The sequence below is a fragment of the Aptenodytes forsteri genome, unplaced genomic scaffold (genome assembly GCF_000699145.1).
Source record: "Aptenodytes forsteri isolate BGI_AS27 unplaced genomic scaffold, ASM69914v1 Scaffold385, whole genome shotgun sequence".
Classification (NCBI taxonomy): Eukaryota; Metazoa; Chordata; class Aves; order Sphenisciformes; family Spheniscidae; genus Aptenodytes; species Aptenodytes forsteri.
In genome coordinates this window covers 178,914-205,088 of record NW_008795031.1, presented here as the reverse complement: position 1 = coordinate 205,088, position 26,175 = coordinate 178,914, and the positions used below count along the sequence as shown (strand labels likewise).

General features: G+C 38.6%; 1 protein-coding gene across 1 annotated transcript in view; it reads left to right on the top strand.

Annotated features, from left to right (window-relative positions):
• The window catches only part of ZFPM2 (zinc finger protein, FOG family member 2), a 317,330-nt gene extending 294,350 nt beyond the window's left edge, over positions 1-22,980 (top strand). Inside the window, exons 6-8 of the mRNA XM_009276304.1 lie at positions 12,489-12,695; positions 17,072-17,296; positions 20,489-22,980. Of these exons, the coding sequence (XP_009274579.1) occupies positions 12,489-12,695; positions 17,072-17,296; positions 20,489-22,980 (2,924 nt within the window). The remainder of the gene's footprint in view (positions 1-12,488; positions 12,696-17,071; positions 17,297-20,488) is intronic.
• Positions 22,981-26,175: the final 3,195 nt, after the last annotated feature.

Below are 26,175 nucleotides of genomic sequence, written 5' to 3'. Positions count from 1 at the left end.
CGCCGCCCGGCGGGTCTGCGCGGGCTTCGGTACTGAGGTGAAATAGCCTTTCCCTGGGTGCTGTTCCCAGCCTGACTCACCGGGCGTGAAAGAAAACACTAAAAATGGCGCAAAGTTGACTCATTCGTTAGATAATCCTGTGTGGTGGTTGGGCGTTGCTTGGCGGCTTGGGCTGCTCACTTAAATTCACGTAGCATACTTGCAGAGGGATGTAGGGGATAGCATAATGCACACGTTTGAAAAGTGTTTCTGTGGTATTAAATCTGCCCTGTTCTCATAAAAATCCTCTACTGTATCAGTCACGTGCTCAGATTTACTTGCATAAATAACAAATTGTGATTTTTAAGGAGCTTGAGAAATACAAAATAAGGTTCTGGATATTACAAGTAATATTTTAATGGCAAATTCCTTTAACATCGCCTTTTGTGTGGCAACCACTAGAAATTACAAATTCCTGCTTATTCTCTTCCAATCTTTTCTGGTTTTTATTTTTTTGTGACTATTTTTAAAAAAAAGTAATTGCAACAGAAGTCTTTAAAATTGAATCTTCTAGCTTTACAACATAACTCAGCATTATCATGCTAAGGATGTCACTCTACCAAATTACTTAAAGTTTGTACTTCTTAAATAATTTATATGATGAGTCTTAACTACAGAGGTTTGAAAGGTACTTTTCATCACCATGTCTTAGTGTTTAACAAAAATTTTTCTTTACAACATTAAAAAAAAAAATTAAATTTTCATACGTGTGTTTTCTGTATCCATGCACGCTCTGTTCACTTTTCCCTCTACTTCACCCCTGTTCGAATCCTGTCCCAGTACTGTGGGGGTCCCAAACTGGGGTATGGAGACCTGGTTCAGCCAGCATATTCATGAGTATATGTAATTATACACATGTAAAATTCCCTTAGTTTACAAACATAATTGTCTTGAGTGGAATGTATCTTAAACATTTAAGTCCATAGCTCCCAAACTGTCTTGATTTTTTAATTCTTGGGAATGGGGTGGTGGTCTGTGGGCAACACTAAAAGTAACAAAGGGTCAGACAAAGGCACTATGAGGTAGGGAAAGATTATCACTGAAGGAAATGAGACTGCTTCTGTGAGCATGGGTGACAGGATCATCCTTTAATTTCTTCCATTGCAATACAATTGACAGGTCAACATCAATTAACAGGAGGAATCGTCCTCTTTTTCTTTTAGATCCCCGTTTTGCTCCCATTGATTACCTAAATGTTTTCCATACACATGAAAAGCCTCATTTCAGCTAAATAGATCATTTTAGTCTGAATCTGGAAAGTCAATGAGAAATCAAGTTGCAGTTAAAGCATCTGTGCATTTTGTATGGAAATTTCTGAAAAGGTAAACTAATAGTAGGTCTCTGGTCACAGCCTTGCGTTTAGAACAGTGGGTGGCTGAGAGTGCAGATTGCAGGAATATTTGATCGAGTGCATTGCACTAAATCATAGTGCGATTCTTGGTTAAATTCAATTTTTAATGCAGACACATCTTGAGGGGCTGCCGTTCTCTGCACGGTATCAATTCTCCTGTTTTCTCCCCCTCATACTTGAATATTTTAGGTGTTTAACAAAGTGATTCTTCCTTTGAGCTGTATCAGCTTTAGAGCATCTGAATTGGTTAATTTTGAACTTTGTCTAAACTCTACAACCTTTCTCAGGACTAAGGCTGTCAGTAGCTAGAAAATAAAAGCACGTACATTCACTTAATTTTCAGAAAGTCTCTCAACGAGATAGGCAAAATGCTCTTAAGGGTGACCCTGTAGAGGTCCACGGAGTCTGCAGAATCCTTCAGACCCCGGCGGACTCTCCCCTGGGGAGCCAGCATGCTTTAACTGGCTCCCCATTGAAGCAGCTGTAAGAAGTGAATGCATAAGAAAGAAAGGTAATGAAAACTGACAAGTTGAAAAGAAATTGAGAGTTTAATCTGCAAAGTTGTGCTTGAGGGGACTTCCACCATGATATTCCTATGGAGTAGCAAAAAGAGAAAAAAATTAAGAAACTGCAGAGTATGATGAATTTACATAATTTTTTCTTGCACCAGGCAGTATTTATTAATTTCTTCTCTGCCACTTTACAGCACCTCTTTGCCTCTCAAAAAGAGAAAATGCAGTATACAAAACCTGGCAATCATAATGAATGTGTGAAATGCTCACAGATTATTTATAAGCATGCAAGTTATGTAGTTGTTGGAGATTCTCTCCCTTCTGCTCCTGCTTGGTGATGAAGAATGGTATTTTAATAGGCAGATGGTAAAGACAATTACAGTTTGGGGCTCAGCTGGGAGTTACATCAGTTCATTGCAAATTATTAGTTGATAAATGCTTTTGTTTACAAGCAAAGTCTTAAGCAGCTTTGTAATCAGTTTATCAGCTGCAGCCTGAATTTTGACAGCTTGCCTTTGGGTATACAGTCACTTCTTTCCTGGCCATTTAGAAGTCACGCTGACCAGGCAGGCAGAATGGCAGCTCCTGTGCACCTGTATGATGCTCAGTAAACTGGTATTTCTTATTAAGCCTGTTTTGGAGGAAATCATCAAGTACAGAATCCTCTTTAATTGCTAATCCATGTTAGTGTGTACAGCAAGAGTCTTAACTATTTGCTCATTCATAATCTTTTTTTATTTCTGTTGTGACCACAAGTAGCCCAGTCTTGCTGTTACCATTACAGGATTTACTTTCTGCTTTTAACAGTCTCTCTTATTAGATGAACTAAACGGTAGACTGGCAGTGGTTTAAAATGCTTGTTTACTTTGGACAGTGTATATAGCTTGGAAGGTGGAAGTCATGAGTTTTCAGTCCTTTTTACTTCTAGCTTCTACTTCAAAAAGCAGAACTGTAATACCTGTTTTTTAGCACATCTGGAGGAAATCTGGGCTTTTGGTGTGGGTTTTGTGTGTGGGGGGGTGGTGGTTTTTTTAAATTAGGTACTTTCTAAATAGAAAAGACTGGGTTAGATGCTTATTGTAGCTTCTATGACATTTACATTTTAGAACATATTAAACATGCAAAGCTACTTTTAATGCCTTTTACTTAGTTGTTTGTTTAGTAAGAGAGCCACTGATTTGTCACAGAGTCTTTTTCCACTGCAGTCAGTGTAAAATGTTCTAATGGCTTAAGTGGGAGCAAGATTTTTTTCTGAATCAAGAAGTGCTACTTTGCTTCCATGGTTGTTACAGCTGAGGTAAACTAGTTCCTGAACTTCAGCCTGTGAGCTCAACGTTAACGTGAGGAAAGGTCCAAGGTAACTAGCAACAATAGCAACTGTTTTCTCAGGGTTACAGTGCACACAGCTAAATGCTCCAGCTTCTGTTCATTATAAAAGGTGGCTTTTGTTTCACCCACAGCCTTGAGCTTCTTCTGGAGCGTGGCCCCTGTATTGAATAAGCAACCAGGTCTCAGAGCCGATATTTATTTCTTACTTTGGTTTTGCCATTCTATAACTTCCCCATTTGTCCTTCTATTTAATGTGTTTATTTCCTTTACAAATACAACCTATCAATCCAGCTCCCTCTATATAATCCTTCCTCCCGCTCAGGTACCTTTGCCATTCACTCTACATTTGCCCAGGGGCAAGAAATGAGCCCTACAGTAGCAGGTGCAAGACAGCAGAAAATCCATTGATAAGATGTAGCATACTCTGCTTTCTCTGTAAGAAAGAGGTGCCATTAAAGCATATCTATTGTCTCATTTAATCACCTCCTTTTTTCATACACTCCAGTCTCACAAAATAACTCTGAAAAGACAATCCACAGGCATGATTGTGTTTGTAAGGCTACAAAAAGGTCACCTTACAGCTGTGCTGTTAGGGAAGCGGGGACTGTAGGAACGTGTGTATCCAAAGCCCTGCTTCAGAGTAGTTGGTTTCAGCAGTCCATTTTCTCTCTCTCTCTGAAACCTGGTGCATCCACAAAAGCTGGGGGGAGCAGTGGGAGTCACCTGGGAATGTCTCCTGGGAAGCTCTTTGGAGAATGCCCATTCACTGATCCTGTAAAACGTAGAAGGGTAGATGAGTTTGCGGTAACAATCAGTCCTAGCTCCTTTGCAGTGGTGATGGGAGTGCAATGTGGGCAATGTCAGCAAGGGTTTATCGTTTTTTTCCGAGCTGTTTATAATTTCCTTTCTGAAGGATTAGTACATTCTGAAATAACATTCAAGTGAGACCCAATTCAAATGTAAAAAAGGTGTAGCACTCAATTCAAAACACAGGAATTTGGAAAGAAAAGGGGAAAAAAAGGAAGAAATCGCTAAACTTGTGAGAACTCTTTCGACTTCCTTGTTTGAGTTTATGCTGAATTAAGGAAATCTAACAGGTTTAGCATTTGTGGCAGGCTTTAATTTCAACCTCTGAGCAGCAGACTTAACTTCTTGTGACGTGGGAGGATATTACAGTTTTCAGCTTCATTCTGTAAGTATTGCCATTTGTGCCAAACATTTAATAGTTTTACGCTGTGGACTGTCGTCCACCAGGAACTGATATCACCTAAGACTTTTTAGAGCCATCTAATAGAAAGATATGTATTCACTCTGATTAGCCCAGGATTTGAACGAGGGTCCCAGAAGAGATATATAAGCCTCTTAAATGCATAGAACTTCTAAGGATATGGGTTTAACTGTCTCCCCCTGTGGTAAATAAGCTGTGACAGCTCTATCGGGGGGGAAATGGCAAATAAAATTACCACATTATTTTCCTGTGAATATTTTCGGAGCACTAATCTATTTCGCCTCTTTACCTAATAGAACTCTGTTGAGTGTTACACCCAGACATTTAATTGGAGGAAACAAATAGAGGTCCTCAAACTAACAAAAAGCAGGCAGACAACAGTGGGAAAACAAGAGGTCAGATCTAAGTGTTTGTTATACTCCTTGCTCTTCAGAAACAGTGTGCTTCATTTGAGGTTCAGCTGGTCAAGCTTTTTACAATATTAATTCAAGAGCTACTGTAATACAGATAGTGATGTTGGCAATAGTCGTACTGCAGCAAGGGAGAGACCTACCCCTTTCACTGACACAGAGGTACCAGCTTTGGGAGTTCACTCCTCTAGGACTGGCAAGTTCCTTTAATGTTTTTCTTTTTATCAGCTGTATAATGCCTGACAGTTTTAACTATAAATTCATCTATTCAGATAAAAACACTGTCAACTGTCAGCATATGACTAAGCTGAAGTCAGGCCCAAAGCTCAGGTTGACTCAGATGCAGAAGTAAGAGCTGTATTCTGAAGGAGTATTTTTCTTCCCTGTTTCTGGTCAGACATTTTGTATCTCAAAACGCAGGGATTTTAAAGCTGCCTTCTTCAATTTGGCTAGTGCCTTTAAGCTGAGTATTCTTCTGTTGTTTTGTTCTGAAAAATATTGTTGCAATTCCTTTATTTTGCAGTTTGTTCAGTGAGTTAAAAATGAAGCAGGCTCCATATTTTATGCTGAACAAAAAGGTAATAGTAAAAGTGGCAACCAAACTGGTTTGTCCACTGCATTGGTCTAATTTTATAGAGTACAATAGATTCTACATTTTTTGCAGTCAGTACACTGCAGGCGTATAATATGCAGTGGTTTGGTTAAAATTAAAGGTCAGGTATCTTTTGGCAATCTTCTTTGATCAGTAAACAAGGAAAAATGATAGAAGATGCTAAGAAATCATCTCATTAATCTTAATGTAGCACTAAAACTATGTTTTGTGAGAGTTTGAGAAGCCTGAATTTGCAGGGGTGATTTTTGACATGCTTCACAGAGAGATGGTTGGAACCCTGGCATTAAAATACATGAATGGCAAAAATGCTGTGCAAAGTATGTATTTTGTGTACACGTGTGAAAAATGCAAAGAATTATTTAGTAACTGGAAAGACTTTTCACAAAATGCTTTTGATTTATTGCTGTATATACCACAGATCTGTATCAGTTATTCTTACATTATTTTATTCAAAAACTTGTATGAACCATGAGTTGGCATGTTGTAGAATACTGAAAAGGCATTAATCAACCTAAATAAACAAGTACATAGATCTATCTAACAACTATGAAGTAGTTAATAAATTTTTAGCAAATTTATTATAGAAAAAAGGTCTAAAAGAGTAGTGCTTAATTATCTGGACTCCTCTGTGCTGGGCTCTCTTTTGATTGTATTAATGAAGCAGCTGGCCCATTGTTTCTCTTTAATTCCTCTATTGTTTTAAGAATATGTCACAGCTCTTTATTCTTTTATCAGGTGCTGTGCAGGAGGATCCACACAATACCTCATATTCCTACTGTATTTGCCAATGCACAAAGAAACCTCCAAAGCATTTTTCAAAGAAGGGGCACACATAATTTATAAGTTCTGTTCCTTGTACTACTCTACTGTCAAAAATTTCAACAGTATTGGATTTGAATTAATTATATTTTTTTATTAAACAATGTGTCTACATATAGATATATGTACTTTGTTCATGTCAAAAATTACAGATCTGCCCAGTAACTTGTGCCGCACTGAAATGGCATTCATTGTGCTGAGTCGTCACAACCCCATGGGTGAGAAGCAGGAGCAACCCAAATATGAGGATCCCATCCTATTGCGATGCGCACGTTCTCCATAACTGCTTAACCTGTGCAACAAAGGAGGGAAGATAATAAATTAACTCCAACCCCCACTACCATTACTAAAAAGCATCATTTTTTACAAATTGGACTATTTCATTGGGAGAGGAAGGTTTAATTCAGTTGACGGTGCCTGGAAGTTGCTAAGAGTAACAATCTGTTGTTTAAATAAATTCTGATAGTCTTTTGACCCTTCTTGCAAAAAGATGTGTGTACAGGAAATGGGTTATGATGTTGTTGCAGCAACACAATCAAATCCAGTAAGCACAAATTTTACTACAGGAAAGTAGTAGTTCTGAATTAACTGTCACTGAAAAGTGGTTTTAATGGATATTGCCATTGATGTCTTAAATTTCTATGAAAGATGTATGCCATTTCTGGGTCAAAAAACTAGACTCAAATGGTTCAGCAAAGAAAACTGACTAATGCTTAAGACAGGACAATGGGATTGCCTTTGAATATATGTTTATATTGTTGTTATGCTGCTTCAGCTGTGAAAAAATAGCTGCATTTCCCTCCATGAAACAGCTGTACTCAATGGAAACAGTTTTAGCTACTTGCTTTCTTAAGTCACTTTTCCTAAAAGCAACGGTATGAATCAAGAGGCTTTATGGTTCCATCCATTTTGAAGCTGTTTTCTCCCAGTGGAGTTAATAGGGGAGTCTGTCCTTAAATCTTCTTTTTTTCAGACTGTGACCCACAGACCCCAAATGATCACTCCTTAAGGTCTGCAAAAAATAAGCCCAGGGGAAAAAAGAAGCCCACCATCAGAAGGCTTACTGTGCTGGGGTCTGTCTTCCCTGGAAGTGTTGTAGGCTTCTGAGAATCAAAACGGGTGAAGGGCCATCGCTTTAGTTAAATCTTTAGAGCAAATTGCTGATTCCAAGTAGGATAACAGAGGTCGCTCTGTTTAAAAAAAGTTCCAAATGTAGAAGGAAAAAATGAAGGGCTGTTTTAAAAAAAAAAGCAAGTTTCCCTTGTATTTTAGATGTCTGTCCTACATAAAATAAAGTTTTGTATTAGCATGCATATCTATCACTACAGTACTCCTTATTCTGAATACAGAAGACAGAGTATTACTGCATCTAAATATGATTTAATTGGTTCAATTTACTATATATTTTTTATACTAAGTGTGGTTCCATATCTTGATGAGCCCAGATGTAGTTGTGCTTGTGGTTTACAGCATCCCATTGCTTGCATTTTATTATTTTTACAAAGCAAATGTCTATCAGTCATAGAGATAAATTAGAAAAAATTGTGCAAACATGACACATCGCTAAGATTTTTCCAGCATGCTATGTAATTATTAACCTGATTTTTGCCATTGAAAGAAGCCATGAATTACAGATAGCATGGATGAAGTTAAATGCTTTTATATTAGATACATTTTGCTTATACAGTATTCTATAGGTATGGCCATACAATATAATTGAAGCTTTGTCAGCTCTGTAGCCTAGCAACAGATAATACTGTTAGGTTACTGAATTGCTCCTGGTTGACAAGTAGGGAGTATTTTTGTGTTTATCATGTTTGCTAATGATGGGATCCTTTCCAAAAGGCTTGTCTTAATCTTAATTAGAGTTTATCAGCAGAGGTCTGCATGACATTGTGCAGACACTGATTTCATAAATAATAAAAAGTGCGAGTGAAAAATTTGGCAGGAGAAGAAGATATTTAAGACCACTGATTCTTGTAAGAGCAGCATGAATTTCCAAAATGTAATCAAGTTTGAACTGTGACTCTATTCTTTATTATCGAAACTTGCAGTACACTCCAGTGCAGTTTTGACAGCAATTATGAGTATGATTTATAAGCTTCCTGTTAGGAACCAGATCTGTTTGCACAAGAATCTTGATCATAAACATTACAAAGAACAGTAAGTCCACAGTTTTTCAGGGACATCAGGACCTTACTTTTTCCTTTGCATGGAAAGTTGGTTTGTTTTTTTGTTTTATTTAAGGGTTTTTTCCAAGCAGCAGAAATGTTTGCAGTGAAAGATGCAGACAAAGAAAAGAATCCTGAAATAACCTTTCAATTTGGTGGAAACTCTGAAGGTATCAGATAGCTGCTTCAGTGCCTGATGTCATTTGATAAAGAACTCATGCCAATGCAATTAGAGTGTAATTTTTTGCTCTAGTTTTCACAACATGATATTCTTTAACTTTCCCAACTTTCTATGATTAAATGAGCATTTCTAATTGCAATGTAAGCTAGAAAAAGAGTTCAAATAAATACATAGGGTTTACAGATATTTTTATTCTCCTCTTCTGCTTGACATTTATGTATTATATATCATGTAAATTTCTTTGATTTAACCATAGATAAACAATATATTGCAGGCTCAAGAAGCTTATTTTCAACTTCACAGAGTCAGAGCTAGACTTGTAGAGAAAACAGCTTTCCAGTGTCACAAAGCCTTCTGGTATTTCAAAAACTTCCCTTCTGCACTGGAACAAGAACAAGACTTTTCTTGCCCCACCATGTTAAACCAGTAAGACCCTTTTCAGTATAAATGGATGACCAGTGTACTCATTACGGGCGAGAAGAGGGCCAAAATCATCAGTCTACCGTTGTTTTGCCTCCTCACCAAATAGTATAACCACAACTTCATTTCTGAGGCACTGCCACTCATCCCTATTAGAGCTTATCTGGAGGTTCTTCCTTTCTCTTCATCTGATGACTGCGTCTGTCTTAGGACTGGGAAACTTGACCTGGTAAAGCTTTGTTAGAACCATTTCCCCCCTATAAGCTTTTTCTGAAAAAAGGAACAGTTGGTTAAAAAAATTCTAGCCAGCTTAGTCAGAACTTCATCTCATATAAATAACAGGCCTTTACGTTTCCTTATGAAATCTTCATGTCTTGCAAATACTTCAAGCAAACATTTTCCTATCTCCTTCTCCATTGCCACCTGTACTTGGCAAAGACTATTTATAGACATCCTTATTTACTTTTGAAAATCTGTCGTTAACGCTGCCCTTTGCTTTATGAAAAGATGTGCTCGTGAGAAATTACTGTGTATGTCAGTTGTGTCTTAGCTTGTAGAAATGTTGGTGGGAAGCAAGAACTTTTTTCCTGTTGCGTAGCCACCCCTGTAAGGAAGCCCTCATCCCTGGCAAGGGTGTCTAGACAGCATAATAATTCATATGATAATCATAATTGGAACTTCCCATTAAGTTTGGAAACCTCTGCGAAGTTCTCTGCACTCCATTTTCCTGAGTGCGCAGTAGAAGGCTCAAGAAGACCTCTCTTCCACTGTTTACCTGCTGCGCATGATGGCCAGCATATTTGCATTCACTACATTAAGGGGAATAAAGTCGTTTGCGTCTTTCAAAACAGCAACTATTGCCTTACCCTGTGCAACCAAGCATAGAAGGGGACAAGAGGGGACTGTACTGTGTCCTGTCCCTGTGGGTGAATATTGTTGCAGAGGTGGTATACTGCATTTTCAGTAGCTGGAAGCATGCATCATTTGGGAGTTCATCTGGGGATTTAACTTAACACGGTATCATGTACTGATACGATATCGTGACACATATGTCATGATCACTTAAATGCCTCATTTTCTATTGAGTGGGATAAAGAAAACAAAATAACAATGTAATTCTTGGATCTGAATCCTGCTGGGCTGAAGGTTTGTATTCAAATACAGGAGTGGATTAAACTTTTGTAGTTCTGGTTTCCTTTAATAAGCCAAGCTAGAGATTGTTGTGCTTCCAAAGCTGTCGCACATCCCACTCAGCTGTGCATGCCGTAGGTGTGACAGCCTCCAGGAGCTGGGTGGAGCAGGCAGCCGAGGTCACCGCTCGCTTCAGCTGTCCGAGTGTAATCTGCTGCTGGACATGAGTCAACACCCTGAGGAGCTCTAACACCAGGAGACTGAGTCAGCCTTTTAGCTGATCTAGACTGATTGCAGCTGGAGACCCAGTAATCAACTACACGTTCTTCCCCCCCCCAAGGGTACAGCATGTCAAGATGTTTGCTGGGATAGAGAAAGTCTCAGTAGGTTCTTCTGCAGCGACTCATTTTTATTTCATTAAGAAATTCAGTGAATAATACAGTCTAGGAAGAGCTCTTATTCTATATTAAAATATGCTAAAACATGTTGGTCGGTTATTGCACCTTCTGTATATAAATAAAATAGAAGTGCATGTTAATAATAGAAACCCTGTTCCTCCCAGAAAATGGGCTGTGTGGTGTTTGCAGTGAGAGTACCCAGTTTCAGGTTCTCAAACTGCAGCGTGTGTATCACATATTTTTATCTATGAGACTAATTAAGTACACTTTAGGAGTTTAGCCTGGTTCTCTCTTGAACAGGTTTTATACCAGTTTAACTCTGAAGGCTTCTGTATATTTGCTCCTGACTTATATCAGGCAATAAGTCAGACTGTGCTCTTCAAATGTTTGAATTCCTGCTTGGTCATTAGGATTCTGCATTTGTAGACATTTATGGCACTATCTTCACATTTCATCTTCTTATTCTTTAGAGGAAATTACTCAGATTTGCACCATTTAATGCTGTAATTTTGGAGGGTAGTAAACTTTAGTATGCTTTGGTCCCATCACAATAAATTGTTTGTAAACTTTGGAGCCACCTTCAACTGCTGTATTACGGAAGGGTGAATACAAAGACACTTTTCTGCTTTGAAACTTTCACACCACTTTGAGGTCTGGAAGCTTAGCTTTATTTTTCCACTGAAACACATTGTCACTGATGCTGTTTTGTTTGCTCATCTTTGAAAGCTAATAGACTGGTTTAATTAATTGTCCAAGATTTCTCTAAAACAATGTCCTAATTCTTCCATTTAGCTGTGGCATATCATACACTGTTGTTATCTCCTCCACCAGATTTTTGCAACAAGTTGTTTTAAAACTATAATCTCTTTGAGGGGAAAAAAATGAAGTGCAGTTGAAAAGGCAGTTATGCCGAAAGATAAACACAGCAATATTACTTATCAAAACGAGTACAGTTTTTGCTTGCCTAATGAATACAACATATAGCTTTTTCTATATATACAAAACCTGAGGAAAAAAAAAGCTTTATAACATATAAAGTATGCAACATTATTTCAGGCATAACTGTATTGGATATGTATCTAGGCCTGAGAGTGTAGATAACACAATATAAGTGCTTTGCCTGTCTAAACATGTTAAATAAATGAGCATTCACTATCGCATTCAAATACATTAGTAGATGTACTCGCATAGTTAATTTTCTTTTTAATGCACTACACGTGACACTTGCAGCACAGAGCTATAGTGTATCTTACTGTTTGATGAAAGTTCGTCCACCTCCCCCCCCTTTTAAACAAATCTTTATTTGAATAAGCTTTAATGAAACAGATCTTTGGCATATCTTCTTTTCAGGAAGTTCAGTCAGTGTAAGCAGAGATAAAGCAGTCATGTTACAAAGAATATTACATAAGTGAAGATTTTTTTAGAGGAAGAGGGTAGCAAACATAAGGGAGGGGAAGAACGTCCTTAAGAGGAAATCTGATTTCTTTCTTGCAGCTGTTTGGTTTTATTGTGCTGTGATTTGGTTTTAAAAATAAAACAAACTTGGAGTTATGAAAAAATACATAGGAAGTTTGGTGAAAAGTAATGATTAGAAAAGTGCCATATAAAATATTTTGACCTATATCTTAATTTTTATTAGGAGACAAAATGAAAAATTAAAATGAATATTCATGCTGCAAATAATTAGGAAAAGTATTCCCAAACTGTTATACACTGAAAATTCTTATGTTGATAGAAGGAAGATGGTAAAAGTGAAAATTATTTGCCTCTTTACCTTCAATAAACCATCAAAATTTTAGAATGAGTGTGAAGATATGGCACTGATGTTTTAAGTTCTGGAATCTGATATCGTCAATTAAATCTTTCTGCTTTTATGTTTCCTGTAGGAGGGCAGCTTTGGTGTACCACGACCAAGGCCATCTCAGAGGGTGAAGAGCTGATTGCCTTTGTTGTAGATTTTGACTCAAGGCTGCAAGCTGCTAGTCAGATGACTCTCACAGAAGGGATGTATCCTGCACGCCTGCTGGACTCAATACAATTGCTCCCTCAACAAGCTGCAATGGCATCTATTTTGCCTACGGCTATTGTGAACAGTAAGTGATGAATGCTATTCTTTGGCTTTTTTTAAAACAGCAGTACTTTAAGGCACATATGAAGAGCTAATACAGCAATAGTGAATTCAAGACCACAGAAACCACGCGACTTAAAACCCACAGCTCAAAGCCTGCTTTTGTTCCCCCATCATCTCAGATGAACTCACAGACATAAAAGGAGGAAGAAGAGCGGTCTGGCAGCCAGGCTCTGCAAGAGCCTCACCCAGAGTACCTGACCTGCCCTCGTCTGGAGGTTCTGTGATTTGCTCCCAGAGGCAATAGGATCAGAAACTGTTAAAAAATGAGATAAGATAGGCCTGTTGGCTCACAAAGTCCAGCCTCTGCTGCTCAAGTAAGCTTGTTCCTTACAGCTGCAGCTTCTAGTAATAATTCATGATACTCAATGGAAAGAAAGAAAACATCTCTTCAGTGGCCGTTTCAAAATGCAGCAGAGATCATGCTTTATAGTAGTCCTGATTTACTGTAGTATCTCCACTCAATGTGGCTACCCAAGAATGTTTTCACGTCCTCTGGACATCAATAGACAAAATACAGCATGTAATTAAGTGCTGTCCTTAGAGAGGAGGGATGTGAGTACATAAGTCAGTTCCTGAGCTGGGACAATTCAGCTTTAATGTTCTGCTTATTAAATTTCATTTCTTTAACTTTTTCTTATTACTGCTTTTTACTTTTATGCAGCCCTAGTTCCTCATCCTCCTCTCTAAGTACTTTTCAAATACATTATCTGTTACCATGATCCTTACCAGTCATCACTGAGACCCATTGCACATCCCTAGGTCTCAGTACTTTTTAAGCCTGTCCATTTAAGACCCCATGTTGGAGCACTTCCCCATGCTTCCCGTGGTTTGTAAGCATTGTAATGAGTCTTTCAGGTGTGAATGCACACGCAGGCACATGTTCTGCCACGCGGGCTCACACTGAATAGCACTGTATCTTGAACACACTACCTTCAAGCTCTTCAGACAGGACTAGTTAAAATATCTGTGATGATACTTTTCATTCCATCTTTTCCTTTTTTTTTTTTAATTGCTTATTTTCTGGGTAAACAATCTTGATAGTTACATGTTTATTATTAGTCTGTTTTAAAAGATAAACCTTAAAATGTCTAAGTAAGTCATCCAAGTCCTCCCTTCAAGAGAGTGAGTTGGCAGCAACCTCAAGACCTTTAGCTAAGCACATTCATTTTTACCCTAGCAGTGGGGCTGCTGTGAGCTGACATACCTGTTCACAGAACCAGCAATTAGTACTGTACAGGACCTTTCCAAAAGAAGGTGTCAGAAGCCCCTAAAATGGACCACCAAGTTTACCACAGTTAGGGCAGACCAGTGTTTATAGCCAACAGCTGCAAGGGAGCCACCAGGGAGGGAGTTACCTAGCCTAAAGGGCAGCGACTCATTCACAGCTTGTTTCAGCTGAGGATGTATTTTTGTGTAAATCTACAGGAGGCCAACTCTGGGCTTTGGCAAAGTAGTCGGATTTCTACAGCATCAAATTTCTGGAAACACCTTTGCTGCCAGCACTGCCTTTTGCTCTGATCATTGCTACTTCTGCTGCTAAGAGGGCTCTAACTGCATCAGCTCTTGCTATACAGGCTTAGCAGCAACTCGGAGTAACCTGTGTACTCTTAACTCCAGGAGGCTGCTGAAGTAGCAAGTCTCACTGTCCAGAACTTTCCACCCCGGTTCTGACTCTGCCTCTGACCAGACAGGGCTGTTTCCACATTTCATTGTTGAGCTGGTGAAATTCAGTTTCTTCAGTAAAGTCTCAAGCCAGATGTGAGTCCAGTAATATGCTGAATGAACCTCTAGATTTGTAGTGAGACATCTCTTAACCATTCTTTTGCTAGATCTCTGAAAAAAATCCAGTTTCTAGAAAAATTAAGTGTTGTAGGGTAGGGTTTTTTTAATGTTTCCTAACATTTTCTATTTGAAAAATCAAAATTAGAATATCACCTTTGGCTCATTCAGCTTGAACTTGAATGTTTCATTTCCTGAATTGATCCATTGAAATATTTGGAAACTATCCATTGAAACAAATTGAAATATTTTGCTTTTAAAGAATTAAAACATTAACTTCAAGTGGCCTTTATCTATTTTGCATCGCTTTAGGGGACTAATAGTTTCAGATCCCATCCCTATAGATTGTTCTCCCTGGAATTCCATCTTCTCACCGTGCAAAACTCCTCAAATGCATTTCCTCTGCATGGCACGTAATGGGAGTCACATATTCACAATGCATAACTGGAGCTACAAACTGTCCAGGCCATCTAGCCCATAGGAAATAAAGATGGCTGGAAGTCAAATTCATTAAGATAATCAGAAAGTTCAATTCTGTGATGGAATATAATCAAATGAATTCAAATAGGACATGTTGCCCATATCAGAATTCCCTGTTACTACTTTTAGACTTTCTCTTCTACGGAAAACTCAACAGTTCAACTTTTTTAAACCATTTGAAGCCGAAAACAAATGCTGAAATGTGAACTTTCACGAGGTGGACATTTCAAATGATGCAAGCTGTATCAGTAATGTTTTAATAGTGGTATATACTGGAATACTAACGGCTCCATTAAATGTTTGTGTGTTAAATTCATGCACAATTATTCGGTGGCAAATGGAAAAATAGAAACTGGTAGTGATTAAAATATTTTATGCAAATTCATGAGCAGAAAAATAGACAAGCATTAGCAATGCAGTCAGAGAAGCGAACTAAGCAATGTAAATTTTGGCTGCATTTGTAGATATTTAACAAATAAAAAACTCACCCATTTCAATGGGTTGGAGTCTTCAACTTTGTTCACCCAAAGGAATTGGAACAGAGCAGTTGTCCTATACACATCACTATTTGAAATTAAACATAAATTGTCATGAATGATAATGAATTACATCATCAGCTACACATGCCATATTTTCAGAGCAGCCAACCATTCTTCAAGACTAAGTTAATTACAATCACTAGCAGTTTTCTGCATTCTGAAGTCAGTGGGAGTTTTGATGTTGACCAAGATGTGTTTTGATGTTGACTGCAATTGCCCATTCTCTGATCCTGAGGTCAGCTGGCACAGTCTGGCTGCACTCATAATGTTACCCTCTCTTAGTCTCAAAAACAGGCGAGAAGTGTCCAAACCAGTTGCAGGGAATGATCCTAGGCCTGTGGTAACTCCTGAACTGTATGCAGGAATGGGGAAGGTGTTAATTGACTTAAGCCAAATGTATGGAAGGGACCATTCTCATGATTTAACGATATAAACAAGAAGTTCCAGTGCTGTAGTCTGGACCCTGTCACTGTTTAAATTACTAGTGTAGATGTACCCTAAATGGCTGGGATTTCTTCCTTGTTCTTACTGATAGGATGACAAGTTCAGCTTTCAGAAAGATCAAACAGGTCTTTTGTCCTTCTGAGACAGATACACAACACGTACTGTGTAGGTATCCTTCTGACAGGATATTAACAACCAAATATCTATCTGCTTTGTGTAAATACACAGTATTCATTATTACTCTTCACATGAGTAAAGTATGTAGCCTTCAGTACATGATGAAAATATCTACTCCCTCTGCTGCTGGGAAGCACACTGTGCAACCTCTGCATTGTCTTCCCCTCAGAGAGCATGCTGACACTTTGGGATAGGAGGCAATGAAAAATTGCATTCTTAGCAGATATCCCTTTCGCATAGTGAAAAGTGGAACAGTAACAATTTACCAAAAACAAGAGGACAAAAGTACATTAGAAATTTTATCCTCTAATATTAATAACAACCGGAACTCGGGAAATAAACATGCTGCTTAGTATAATATTACATTCAACACTGTAGGATTTTAAGGAAACGTAATCTAGTCTGGCCTCCTGGATATTAGAACAACAGGATTTTACAGTAATAACTGCATAAGCATTCTGAAAATATACATTCTTCAGAATGATCTGCAATTAGCACTCAAAAATTCTAAGGCCCAATGCTGGAAAGACTTGTGCACACATTAAAAAAACCACAATTGAAAGATGTCACCTATTGAGTAGTGATGTATTGGAAATACAGCTTACTTCTTGAATTAGTACTGCATATTCACAACAAAATTAATTTAATTTCATTTTTTAAATAATTACATGCCAAAAACTTCTAGCAGTTTTTTTTATATTAGCTATTTTTAAAATCTCCTTTTGAAAGAAACAACTGTCTCCCATGTTCAGTCTCTCACCTGAAAGTGACATTTTAATAAATCCGTGGCTCTGTTTTCAATATTTTATTAAATAAGCATGCGTTTAATGGGGAGGTGAGGAGAATTAATCCAGCTGTGTTAACTGGTTGGCACTGAGTGCACTGTGGCTAACCTGCACCTGGTTATATTTGCTTGTAGAGGACATATTCCCTTGTAAATCCTGTGGCATTTGGTATCGAAGCGAGCGGAACCTGCAGGCCCATCTTATGTACTACTGCAGTGGGAGGCAAAGAGAGGGGCCTCAGCTGTCAGAGGAGAACGAAGATAGTGCTCAGCAGATATCCAGTGTCTGCCCCTTTCCGCAGTGCACCAAAAGTTTTTCTAATGCAAGAGCTCTGGAAATGCACCTAAATTCTCACAGTGGTAAGTACCATGTATTTTCCTGTATCATCTTCTAGATTTAGCTATTTGAAGAATTACTCACTATAGACATTCAGTGGATCAATGTCTCTCCAAATATATGCAAGCATTGGGTATAGAGACTACCAAAATGTCAACAGTTTCTGACCTGTGTTCTACACCAAGCACCTCTCCCAGGTAACCAGTGTCATTTCTCTTATCTACTAATCCTCATTTGAATGCTGTCTCTCTCTTAATGTGTATATACACGCATACAGGCAGCATTTCTTTACTGGGGAAGGTATGCTCAAGAATCCAGACACAGTTAGACTGCTGCTGCTTGGTCTCTGAGAGATTCAATCAATTACTTCAGGATGCCGTCCACCAAATGTGAGTCTGCTGGACTACAATCTCCACCTACCCTATTTTGATGCTCAGCAGAGAAATACACAACACCAGAGAGCAAGTCCTTCTGAAATAAGATCTTGGGGTCCTAGAGTAGGCTTCTTAGGCAGGAGGCTTTAAGGACAAGGGTCCAGAATTCTGTATGCTTTTCCCAGGACACTTGTTTCATAAAAACTTCTTGTTTCATACCAATATTCTTTTCCCTCCTTATAAATATAAAACAGAGATAGTATTTTCTTTGTCATGTTAAAATTGTAATGCTAGATATACAGAAAGTGGTATTACAAAATTCCTGAGATTAAAAATCTGGAACTCAGCAGGAATCTTATCTCCCTCCCTGAAGGTCCTTTGAGTGTGCTGTTTAAATTTGTTTTGAATTAGATCTGGAAACACAAGTTATGAGTTTGCAGAACATTTTGCATTGGAGTTTTCAGTAGCAAAGAAAACCTACAAATAAGAAAGACTGCAGTGTCAGGTATGGGTGTGTTGGCTGTCTAGTGTACAGAGCTGTGTCTGGAAAGAGGAAAGGGCCCTACCGGAGTTACTGATCCTCCTGTTAAATGGATGGAGTCTAAAGGACATTAATGTGTACTTTAGTCACAAAAGAAAGCCTTATTCAGCTGCAGTGTAAAAACTCTTGGGGGAGTGGGAGTCTACTCTGTGGACTTGGTGAAGTGAAAAATGTTCCTCTGATACTTGGGCGGCAATTACAAATCTAGGAGGCATCATGTTGCCTTGGAGGAGTTTGGTACCTCCCAGAGCAGGACTAGAAGAGTGCTGAGTGAGAAACTTCCTTATGTAGACAACACAGACAACACTTAGCCATTCATTTAGAGGTCAGATCTTTTTGTGCTTCCAGTTCTTAACTTTGAATATCAGGCTATTGCCATTTTCTGTCTCTTCCCTAGCAAATATTTCACTGTTCAGTGAACAGTAGGAACAGCTTCAACAAGAACAGGTGAATGCAGCCCAGCATGTCTTACAGCCTAGTAATTAAAACCAGGTACTCTTGGAAGATAACAAATTCATTTCTCTCCAAGCAGAGGAAAATACTGAAATCTTCGCCATTGTGTAAAAGGGTTGCTTCAGCTCTTTTCGTTTAGTGACACACTGTTGGCTTAGGTGTAGAGAGGGTTTTCAGCCATAAGCTGTGAGTGATCATGTCTTCTTGCAATCTAGGGATAAGCATCTGTGTTCCTTGAAAGACACAGGTCTGAGATCCTGCTGAATTTCTAAGAATCTGTAGGTATTTCTTAGATCTGAGGCTAAAAGTCGGGCCTTCCCTTCCTTTTTAGTCATAAACCAGTCAGTTCAATCATTCTTGCTCTCTTGCAGATCCTGTCAATCTTTATTTTTCTATACAGATTATTACAAGTTATAACAGCTTCTGCAGTAAGAATGAAACATTCCTCTTCCAAATGCCCTGTAAGCTAGTGCTGTGTTTGCTTCAGGTTCTGTTACAGTTCCTGCTGGGGGCTGTAGCAGACCCACAACACGGGAGCATGGAGCCCCGACTGAAATGCAAAGTCTGTTAGGACACTCCACCATGATTGTATCACATGCTGTGGAAGCATATGAAACACCATCTCATGGCACTGGAGGAGCTAAGGCTTGGTATGCCGCCCTGGTGAAAAAGTGCCTAACGGGGAACAAGCACTGATTAAAATGCTGTGTATCTCCTCGTCTTCCTGCTGGCCTCTGAGTCCCACGGTAGTTCAAATTCTAAGTGTTGCTCACAACTGTGGGAGTCACTGATACTAGGGGAGAACTGAGGACCTCCAGGTCCGACAGAATGACTTCCCACAGATTGAGCCACAATATTCTTACAGGTTTGTATTGTCCAACTACCACGAACCTAGTTTACCTGACCAAGGCGTGGTATATGTGTGTGTGTGTAGATAGAATAAATACCCATTTTAGATTCCAAATACCATCCCTACCAGTTTCAGGTTTTATTGTCTAACAAATAATCAGTATCTGTGTTGTTGCAGGAGAGAAATTTGGTCTTGTCTTTTTTTAAGCATTTCCAATTTCTAAATACCATGAAACAATTTGGTTTTTTTGTTTCAGCAGTGATTGTAAGATAGCTTTGAATGTACTGTTCTTGATAGGGAAAGCTGTAATGATTTCTTGAGGAAAAGATGTTGTATTACAGCAGTAGCTGCCTATGGCCATTATATGTGGAAGATGAAATGTTGGTGAAGTTGTGTCTTACTCCCCCCCCGCCTTCACAATGAACACAACTCATCAGTCCTTCCTGATGAGGATAGTTCTGTATCTGTTCACACGCTACAGCCAACTCATGCGAACAAGGAGCTGAGCATCAATAATGCTCGAAGTGCTACTTCTGTCTGGCTTTCAGGCACTCTGAGTTTGAGGGCTGTACCTCAAGCCACATCATAACCTTGAGCCTCTTGACTTTGATGTGCTTTCTGTGCATTCAAAATATCCAGTGATTGTGTGTGGGGAACATTATGTCTCCCTTAGTTAAAACTGTAATTTCTAAGACCTTTTCATTTAGTCCAGTCTATTTTTATCCTTTACCTTGTTCTTTCTTTCCTTTCATCTCTGCTGAATGCATGCAGATGCTAAGGCTCTCCAAAGCAGAGCAGAAGTCTTGGAATATCCTCTAGCAGTTCGAGGAAAGAAATTCTGAACCAATTCAAGTATTTTCAGGGTGACTGATACCATCCCATCAGAAGAAGATTAATTGTTCTCACTGTGTTTGTACCTTCTGTGCAACTGATTTTCCAGTATACATGAAGGGCAAAATGGTCACTTTATTTTGTATTTTACTTGTGTTTTCTATAGGAGTGAAAATGGAAGAATTTCTCCCGCCCGGTGCTAGTCTGAAATGCACAGTTTGTACTTACACTGCAGACTCAGTGATTAACTTTCATCAGCACCTGTTCTCGCATCTTACTCAAGCTGCCTTTAGATGCAATCACTGCCATTTTGGCTTCCAAACTCAGAGGGAGCTACTGCAGCACCAAGAATTACATGTCTCTGGCAACAAGATTCAGAGAGAAAGTGACATTGAACACTCTCCAAGTAGAAACGAAGAAGGTTTACAGCCAGCGACAGACCTGTTGAGCAGAAATGATGTTCCCCAGAGCCAAAAGACCATGCAGACTAAAGATGCAAGTTCTGATACAGAGCTTGATAAATGTGAAAAAAAGGCTTCACTTTTCCTTCCAAACCAGAGGCCAGAAACACAGCCTGCAACGAATAAGCAGAGTTTTTCGTACACTAAAATAAAATCTGAACCATCCAGTCCAAGACTTGCTTCATCGCCAGTTCAGCCTAATATTGGTCCTTCTTTCCCAATGGGACCTTTTCTTTCCCAGTTTGCTTTTCCCCAGGACATCACTGTGGTTCCTCAGGCTTCAGAGATATTAGCCAAAATGTCTGAACTGGTTCATCGAAGACTGAGGCATGGAAGTAGCAATTATCCTCCTGTAATTTACAGTCCTTTGATGCCCAAAGGGGCTACATGTTTTGAGTGTAACATAACATTCAATAATTTGGACAACTACTTGGTACACAAAAAGCATTACTGCAGCAGCCGATGGCAGCAGATGGCAAAGTCACCAGATTTTTCCAGTGTTCCAGAAAAAATGCCAGAAGCTGTAAGTCCCAGTAATGGTCAAAGCTCTATAAACATCCTGACTGCAGCTCCTCACACATCAGATCCAGAGAATCAACTTCTGCAGCCATCTTGCATAAACTCTTCCAGTGTTTTAGATTTGATTGGGCCAAACAATAAAAGTCATGAAAAAGACTTTACAGCACAATCGAAGAAGTTGTCAACTGCAAGCAACAGCGATGAGAAGATAAACGGAAAAGCTTCTGATGTGAAGAATCCCAATGCTCCTTTAGTAGAAGGGGAGAGTGATCCTAACAAGACCACATGTGAAGCTTGTAATATTACTTTTAGCAGACATGAAACGTACATGGTCCACAAGCAGTATTACTGTGCCACTCGCCACGATCCCCCACTGAAGAGGTCCGCTTCCAACAAAGTGCCTGCCATGCAGAGAACAATGCGTACCCGGAAGCGAAGGAAGATGTATGAGATGTGCCTACCAGAGCAAGAGCAAAGGCCACCACTAGTTCAACAGCGATTTCTAGAAGTGGCTAATCTTGGCAATCCTTGTACATCTACTCAAGAATCAACAGAAGGCCTTGGAGAATGTTACCATCCACGGTGTGATATCTTCCCAGGAATAGTCTCAAAGCACCTGGAAACATCACTGTCTATTAACAAGTGCGTTCCAGTTTCAAAGTGTGATACTCCCCACTCCACTGTGTCTTGCTTGGAGATGGATGTGCCGATAGATCTCAGTAAAAAATGCTTACCCCCGTCAGAGAGGACGTCCACTTCTCCCAAAAGGCTGCTGGACTACCATGAGTGCACAGTATGCAAGATCAGTTTTAACAAGGTAGAGAACTACCTGGCTCATAAGCAGAATTTTTGCCCTGTCACTGCCCATCAGCGTAACGACCTGGGACAGCTCGAAAGTAAGGTGTTTCAAAACCCAGAAAGTGAAAGAAACAGCCCAGATGTCAGTTACGAAAGAAGCATAATCAAATGTGAGAAAAATGGAAACTCAAAACAGTCCTCTCCTAATGGAAACTTATTTTCCACACACTTAGCAACACTTCAAGGACTAAAAGTCTTTAGTGAAGCGGCCCAGCTTATTGCTACAAAAGAAGAAAACAAACATTTGTTTCTTCCACAATGCCTTTACCCTGGAGCAATAAAGAAAGCTAAAGGAGCAGATCAGCTTTCTCCATATTATGGAATAAAGCCAAGTGATTACATTTCTGGTTCTCTCGTCATTCATAATACTGATTTAGATCAAAGCACAAATACAGAAAGTGAATCTCCTAAAGGCCAGGCGCCTTCGAATGGATGCGCTGTGCAGAAGAAAGAGTCTCTTCCGCTATTGCCGAAAAACCGAGGCATGGTAATAGTTAATGGGGGACTGAAACAGGAGGAAAGACCTGCCGCAAACCCACAACAAGAGAACATTTCCCAGAATCCTCCACATGAAGATGGGCACAAGTCTCCTTCTTGGATCTCTGAGAATCCCTTAACTGCAAATGAAAATGTCTCTCCAGCAATTCCTACAGCAGAGGAACAGTTGTCTAGTATAGCTAAAGGCGTGAATGGTTCTACCCAGGCCCCAACCAGTGGAAAGTATTGCCGACTGTGTGACATCCAGTTCAACAATCTTTCAAACTTTATAACTCATAAGAAGTTTTATTGCTCGTCACATGCAGCAGAACACGTCAAATGAAACAACTGGTCAGTCACCTTTGGTACCTGTGTTTAGCATATTGTTCCATACAGTCTAAAGAAAGCTGTTTGAATTACATCTGGACAATCAGGAGATTTCACTATTGCTGAGTTGAAGACTTAAAGGTGTAATTTCATTACAGTCCATTAGTAAAGTGTATTATTGGTGCCATTTTCAAAAATATTAATTTATTTTACCAGCAGTATTCATAGCTGTAGTTATGTTATTTTTTATTTAAAAACTTTATATTAAAGTCATTTGTAATGTTATTGTATAGTTATTGTGTAGCACATATGGTTTGCACTGTATAGTAGATTTTAAAGAAAATAGTCACAAACAATACAGAAAAGCATTTTAGAAATAGCTTCAAAAGCACTTGTGTATCCTGATTTTTTTTTCTTATATGCTGTTGCAGATATATGTATATGCTAAAATATAACTTGCAAAGAAGTTTCAACTATGCTGTCAAGTTCGCCTTAAAATTTCAATTTTTTGAACAATTGGGCTCAGTTTGCACTTTATATTTTAGCAGATACAGTACCTTAGTCATTAGGCTTTGCATTTGTATGTAGCAGTATGTTTCTGTCCACTTTCTTAATCTGAAACGTACGTTAAATGAAGATGGCAATTTTTTTCTTGTATAGTACTTGTATTTTCTTTCGCTGATGCATCTCTGTCTCAATTTTTAAACCTTTGCTGTTAAATGCAATACTTTATAAAGAATGAACAGAATTACTGGAAGCAGTATTGTATGTAATGAGGTCATATCAATCAGTTTTATCTTTTGAAAGGCACAGTCTAAAACAAAACCCTAAACTCAATGCTGCAATTATGAATCTAATTCATATATAAGATATATTTAAATATAAGAGTAGCAATACTGCAACTGGTGATCACAAAGATAATGTTCTACTTCTGATAGAAATAATTTCTCAACAAATGTTGTTACTATGCATGTATATGGATGGAATAAAATTCCAGATCATTGGAGATGTTTGGCAGTAATTTCTTTAAATTTGTTTCATTTTGTTTTTCAAGGAGTATTTAGAGCTCACAAACTGTAAAGAAGCTCTTAGGAACAGGTTAACATTGCCCCCTCTTCAATGGAAGCAAAGTGTTCAAAGAGAAAATGAGTACAAAGGATGTACAAGGTACAAAGTACCTTGCTGACAGGTCACTAACACAACTAAGTCTAGGACAACCTAGTGAACTAAAACTTAACATGTGAAGGTCTGAAACCAGGAAGGCTGTTCCCTTTATTGGAGCTAATGAAGACATACTTCCCTGACAGTACCTCCATATGTCAAAATCAGTGGAACAATCTGCTTCATAACACCTCTAGTATGATTCTTTATGTGTTCAGTGCTCTTATATGAAAAACAATAACACTCATTTAAGTAGAACAGCAGTTTGCTCCGCTAATTCAATATAGAAATACTATTCAATAATTTATGTTATATTAAACTCTGAACTAATGCACAGTTAATACCCTTCACTTGCAATTGTTCAGTCTCTTGTACGCTGTTTTCATTTAAAAAATTGATATTATAAAAGTGACCTATTGATGCATTTTTCATGCCACAAATTTGAAAGCAAAACCATGACCTGAATAGTCACATGAACACTTGTATTTAATTTAGTTCCTATATCAGCCAAAGAAACAATGCAGAATCAAATACATAAAAGGATGATATTTCAACTAAGGAGTCTAGCGTAAGAGTATGCAATACCACTGACTTTCAGCAACCCCATCCTTGTGTACTTTGAAACTGAATTCATCCTTTTTTTATTTGTAAGTGTAGGTGAACAGGTACATGTGGTCCAGTAGCAAAAATAATAACCACTTCAAAAACTATTATTAACAACTCTGGTGGTTAGCTGGGCTTTAAATACAGAACAAGAGTGCTTAAAATTGTGCTAATTCTCACTCTCAACAAAGATAACAGGTGTACACATTAATTTCAGTAGGACCAAAATTGGTCCTATAGCAAATACTTGGGGTAATAAGTCTCGTGAAGGAGAAAAAGCGTTACAAACACAGGGAGAATAAAAGAGACAAATCATTCATGATTGTCAATTAAACATTTATTAGAAATTACCACACCAATATATCTAAGACTCCACAATATTTAAGATAGATAGTACATTTTTACCTTCTTGGTGGCAAACGTTATTTTGAAGATTATCCATCATACGATATATTGGTTTAAAGAACTATCTGGATTGAAATAAGCTAATTCTGAAAGATCTACATGCATAGACAAAAACTTTTTGGTAAGTTAGTCAGAAAGCCACAGGTAGTGTAATTTACAGTTGCTGAGCTCTAGGGGTGTGTTTAGACTGTGAGAAAGTAAAGGAGACTGTCAGGGTTAAAGGGAGTACCTAGCTGAAAAGTGGTGCCGAGAGGGAAAAGCCTTATCACGAAACATTTCTGATCTGGAAATGCTGAGGGTACCTGATACGTTGCAGAGGTAAATTAAAGCCTGCCATGCTGCATTATATTCTTCCCACTGGCTAGTCCAATCGCTTTCACACGACAGAATATACCTGGTAGCGTTTTCTCTTTATAAATGTCAGTAATCTGTATTTGCTACCCACCTAGCTAGTGTAAAGTTTTACTTTCAGAGAGTGTGAAACTTTGAGGTTTAGCACGTGTCAGAGTTGCTAGGTGCTCCGGTGAAGTGAGTAAAATGTGTAAAATGTGTATAAAATTGAGTAACTCTGTACCCACAGATGAACAGGTTGTGCTTGTTTTGAACTTGTAAAAATGAGACTGGTCAACCAAATAGGTGATTTATAAGGAATATACACTCTTCCCTCATTCTGCTGTTGCATTTTTGTAGGTTTATTAATTATTTATCAAATCACATCCTTAGTGAGTTTTTGACACCTGGAACTCGGCAGAAGCAGAGCACCTCGGTTAAATGGTTTGGATCCGCTAATCCCTGTCAGCTGGAGTCAGTGTATAAATCTTTGGGGGTCATTTGTCATGCGGTCCCTCGTGTCGCCATCTGAATTTTTTACATGATGGTGATTTTTTTCATTGTAACCATAAATCAGGTGGACATGCCTAATGCAAGCAGTAAAGGGTATTGCTACAAGCTGATGTCTGTTTGTCTTGAATTAATTGTAAAATGTTAGGGTTCTGGTGATGTTTTCTCATTGCTACAAATAATCATAAAATTACGTCATTGG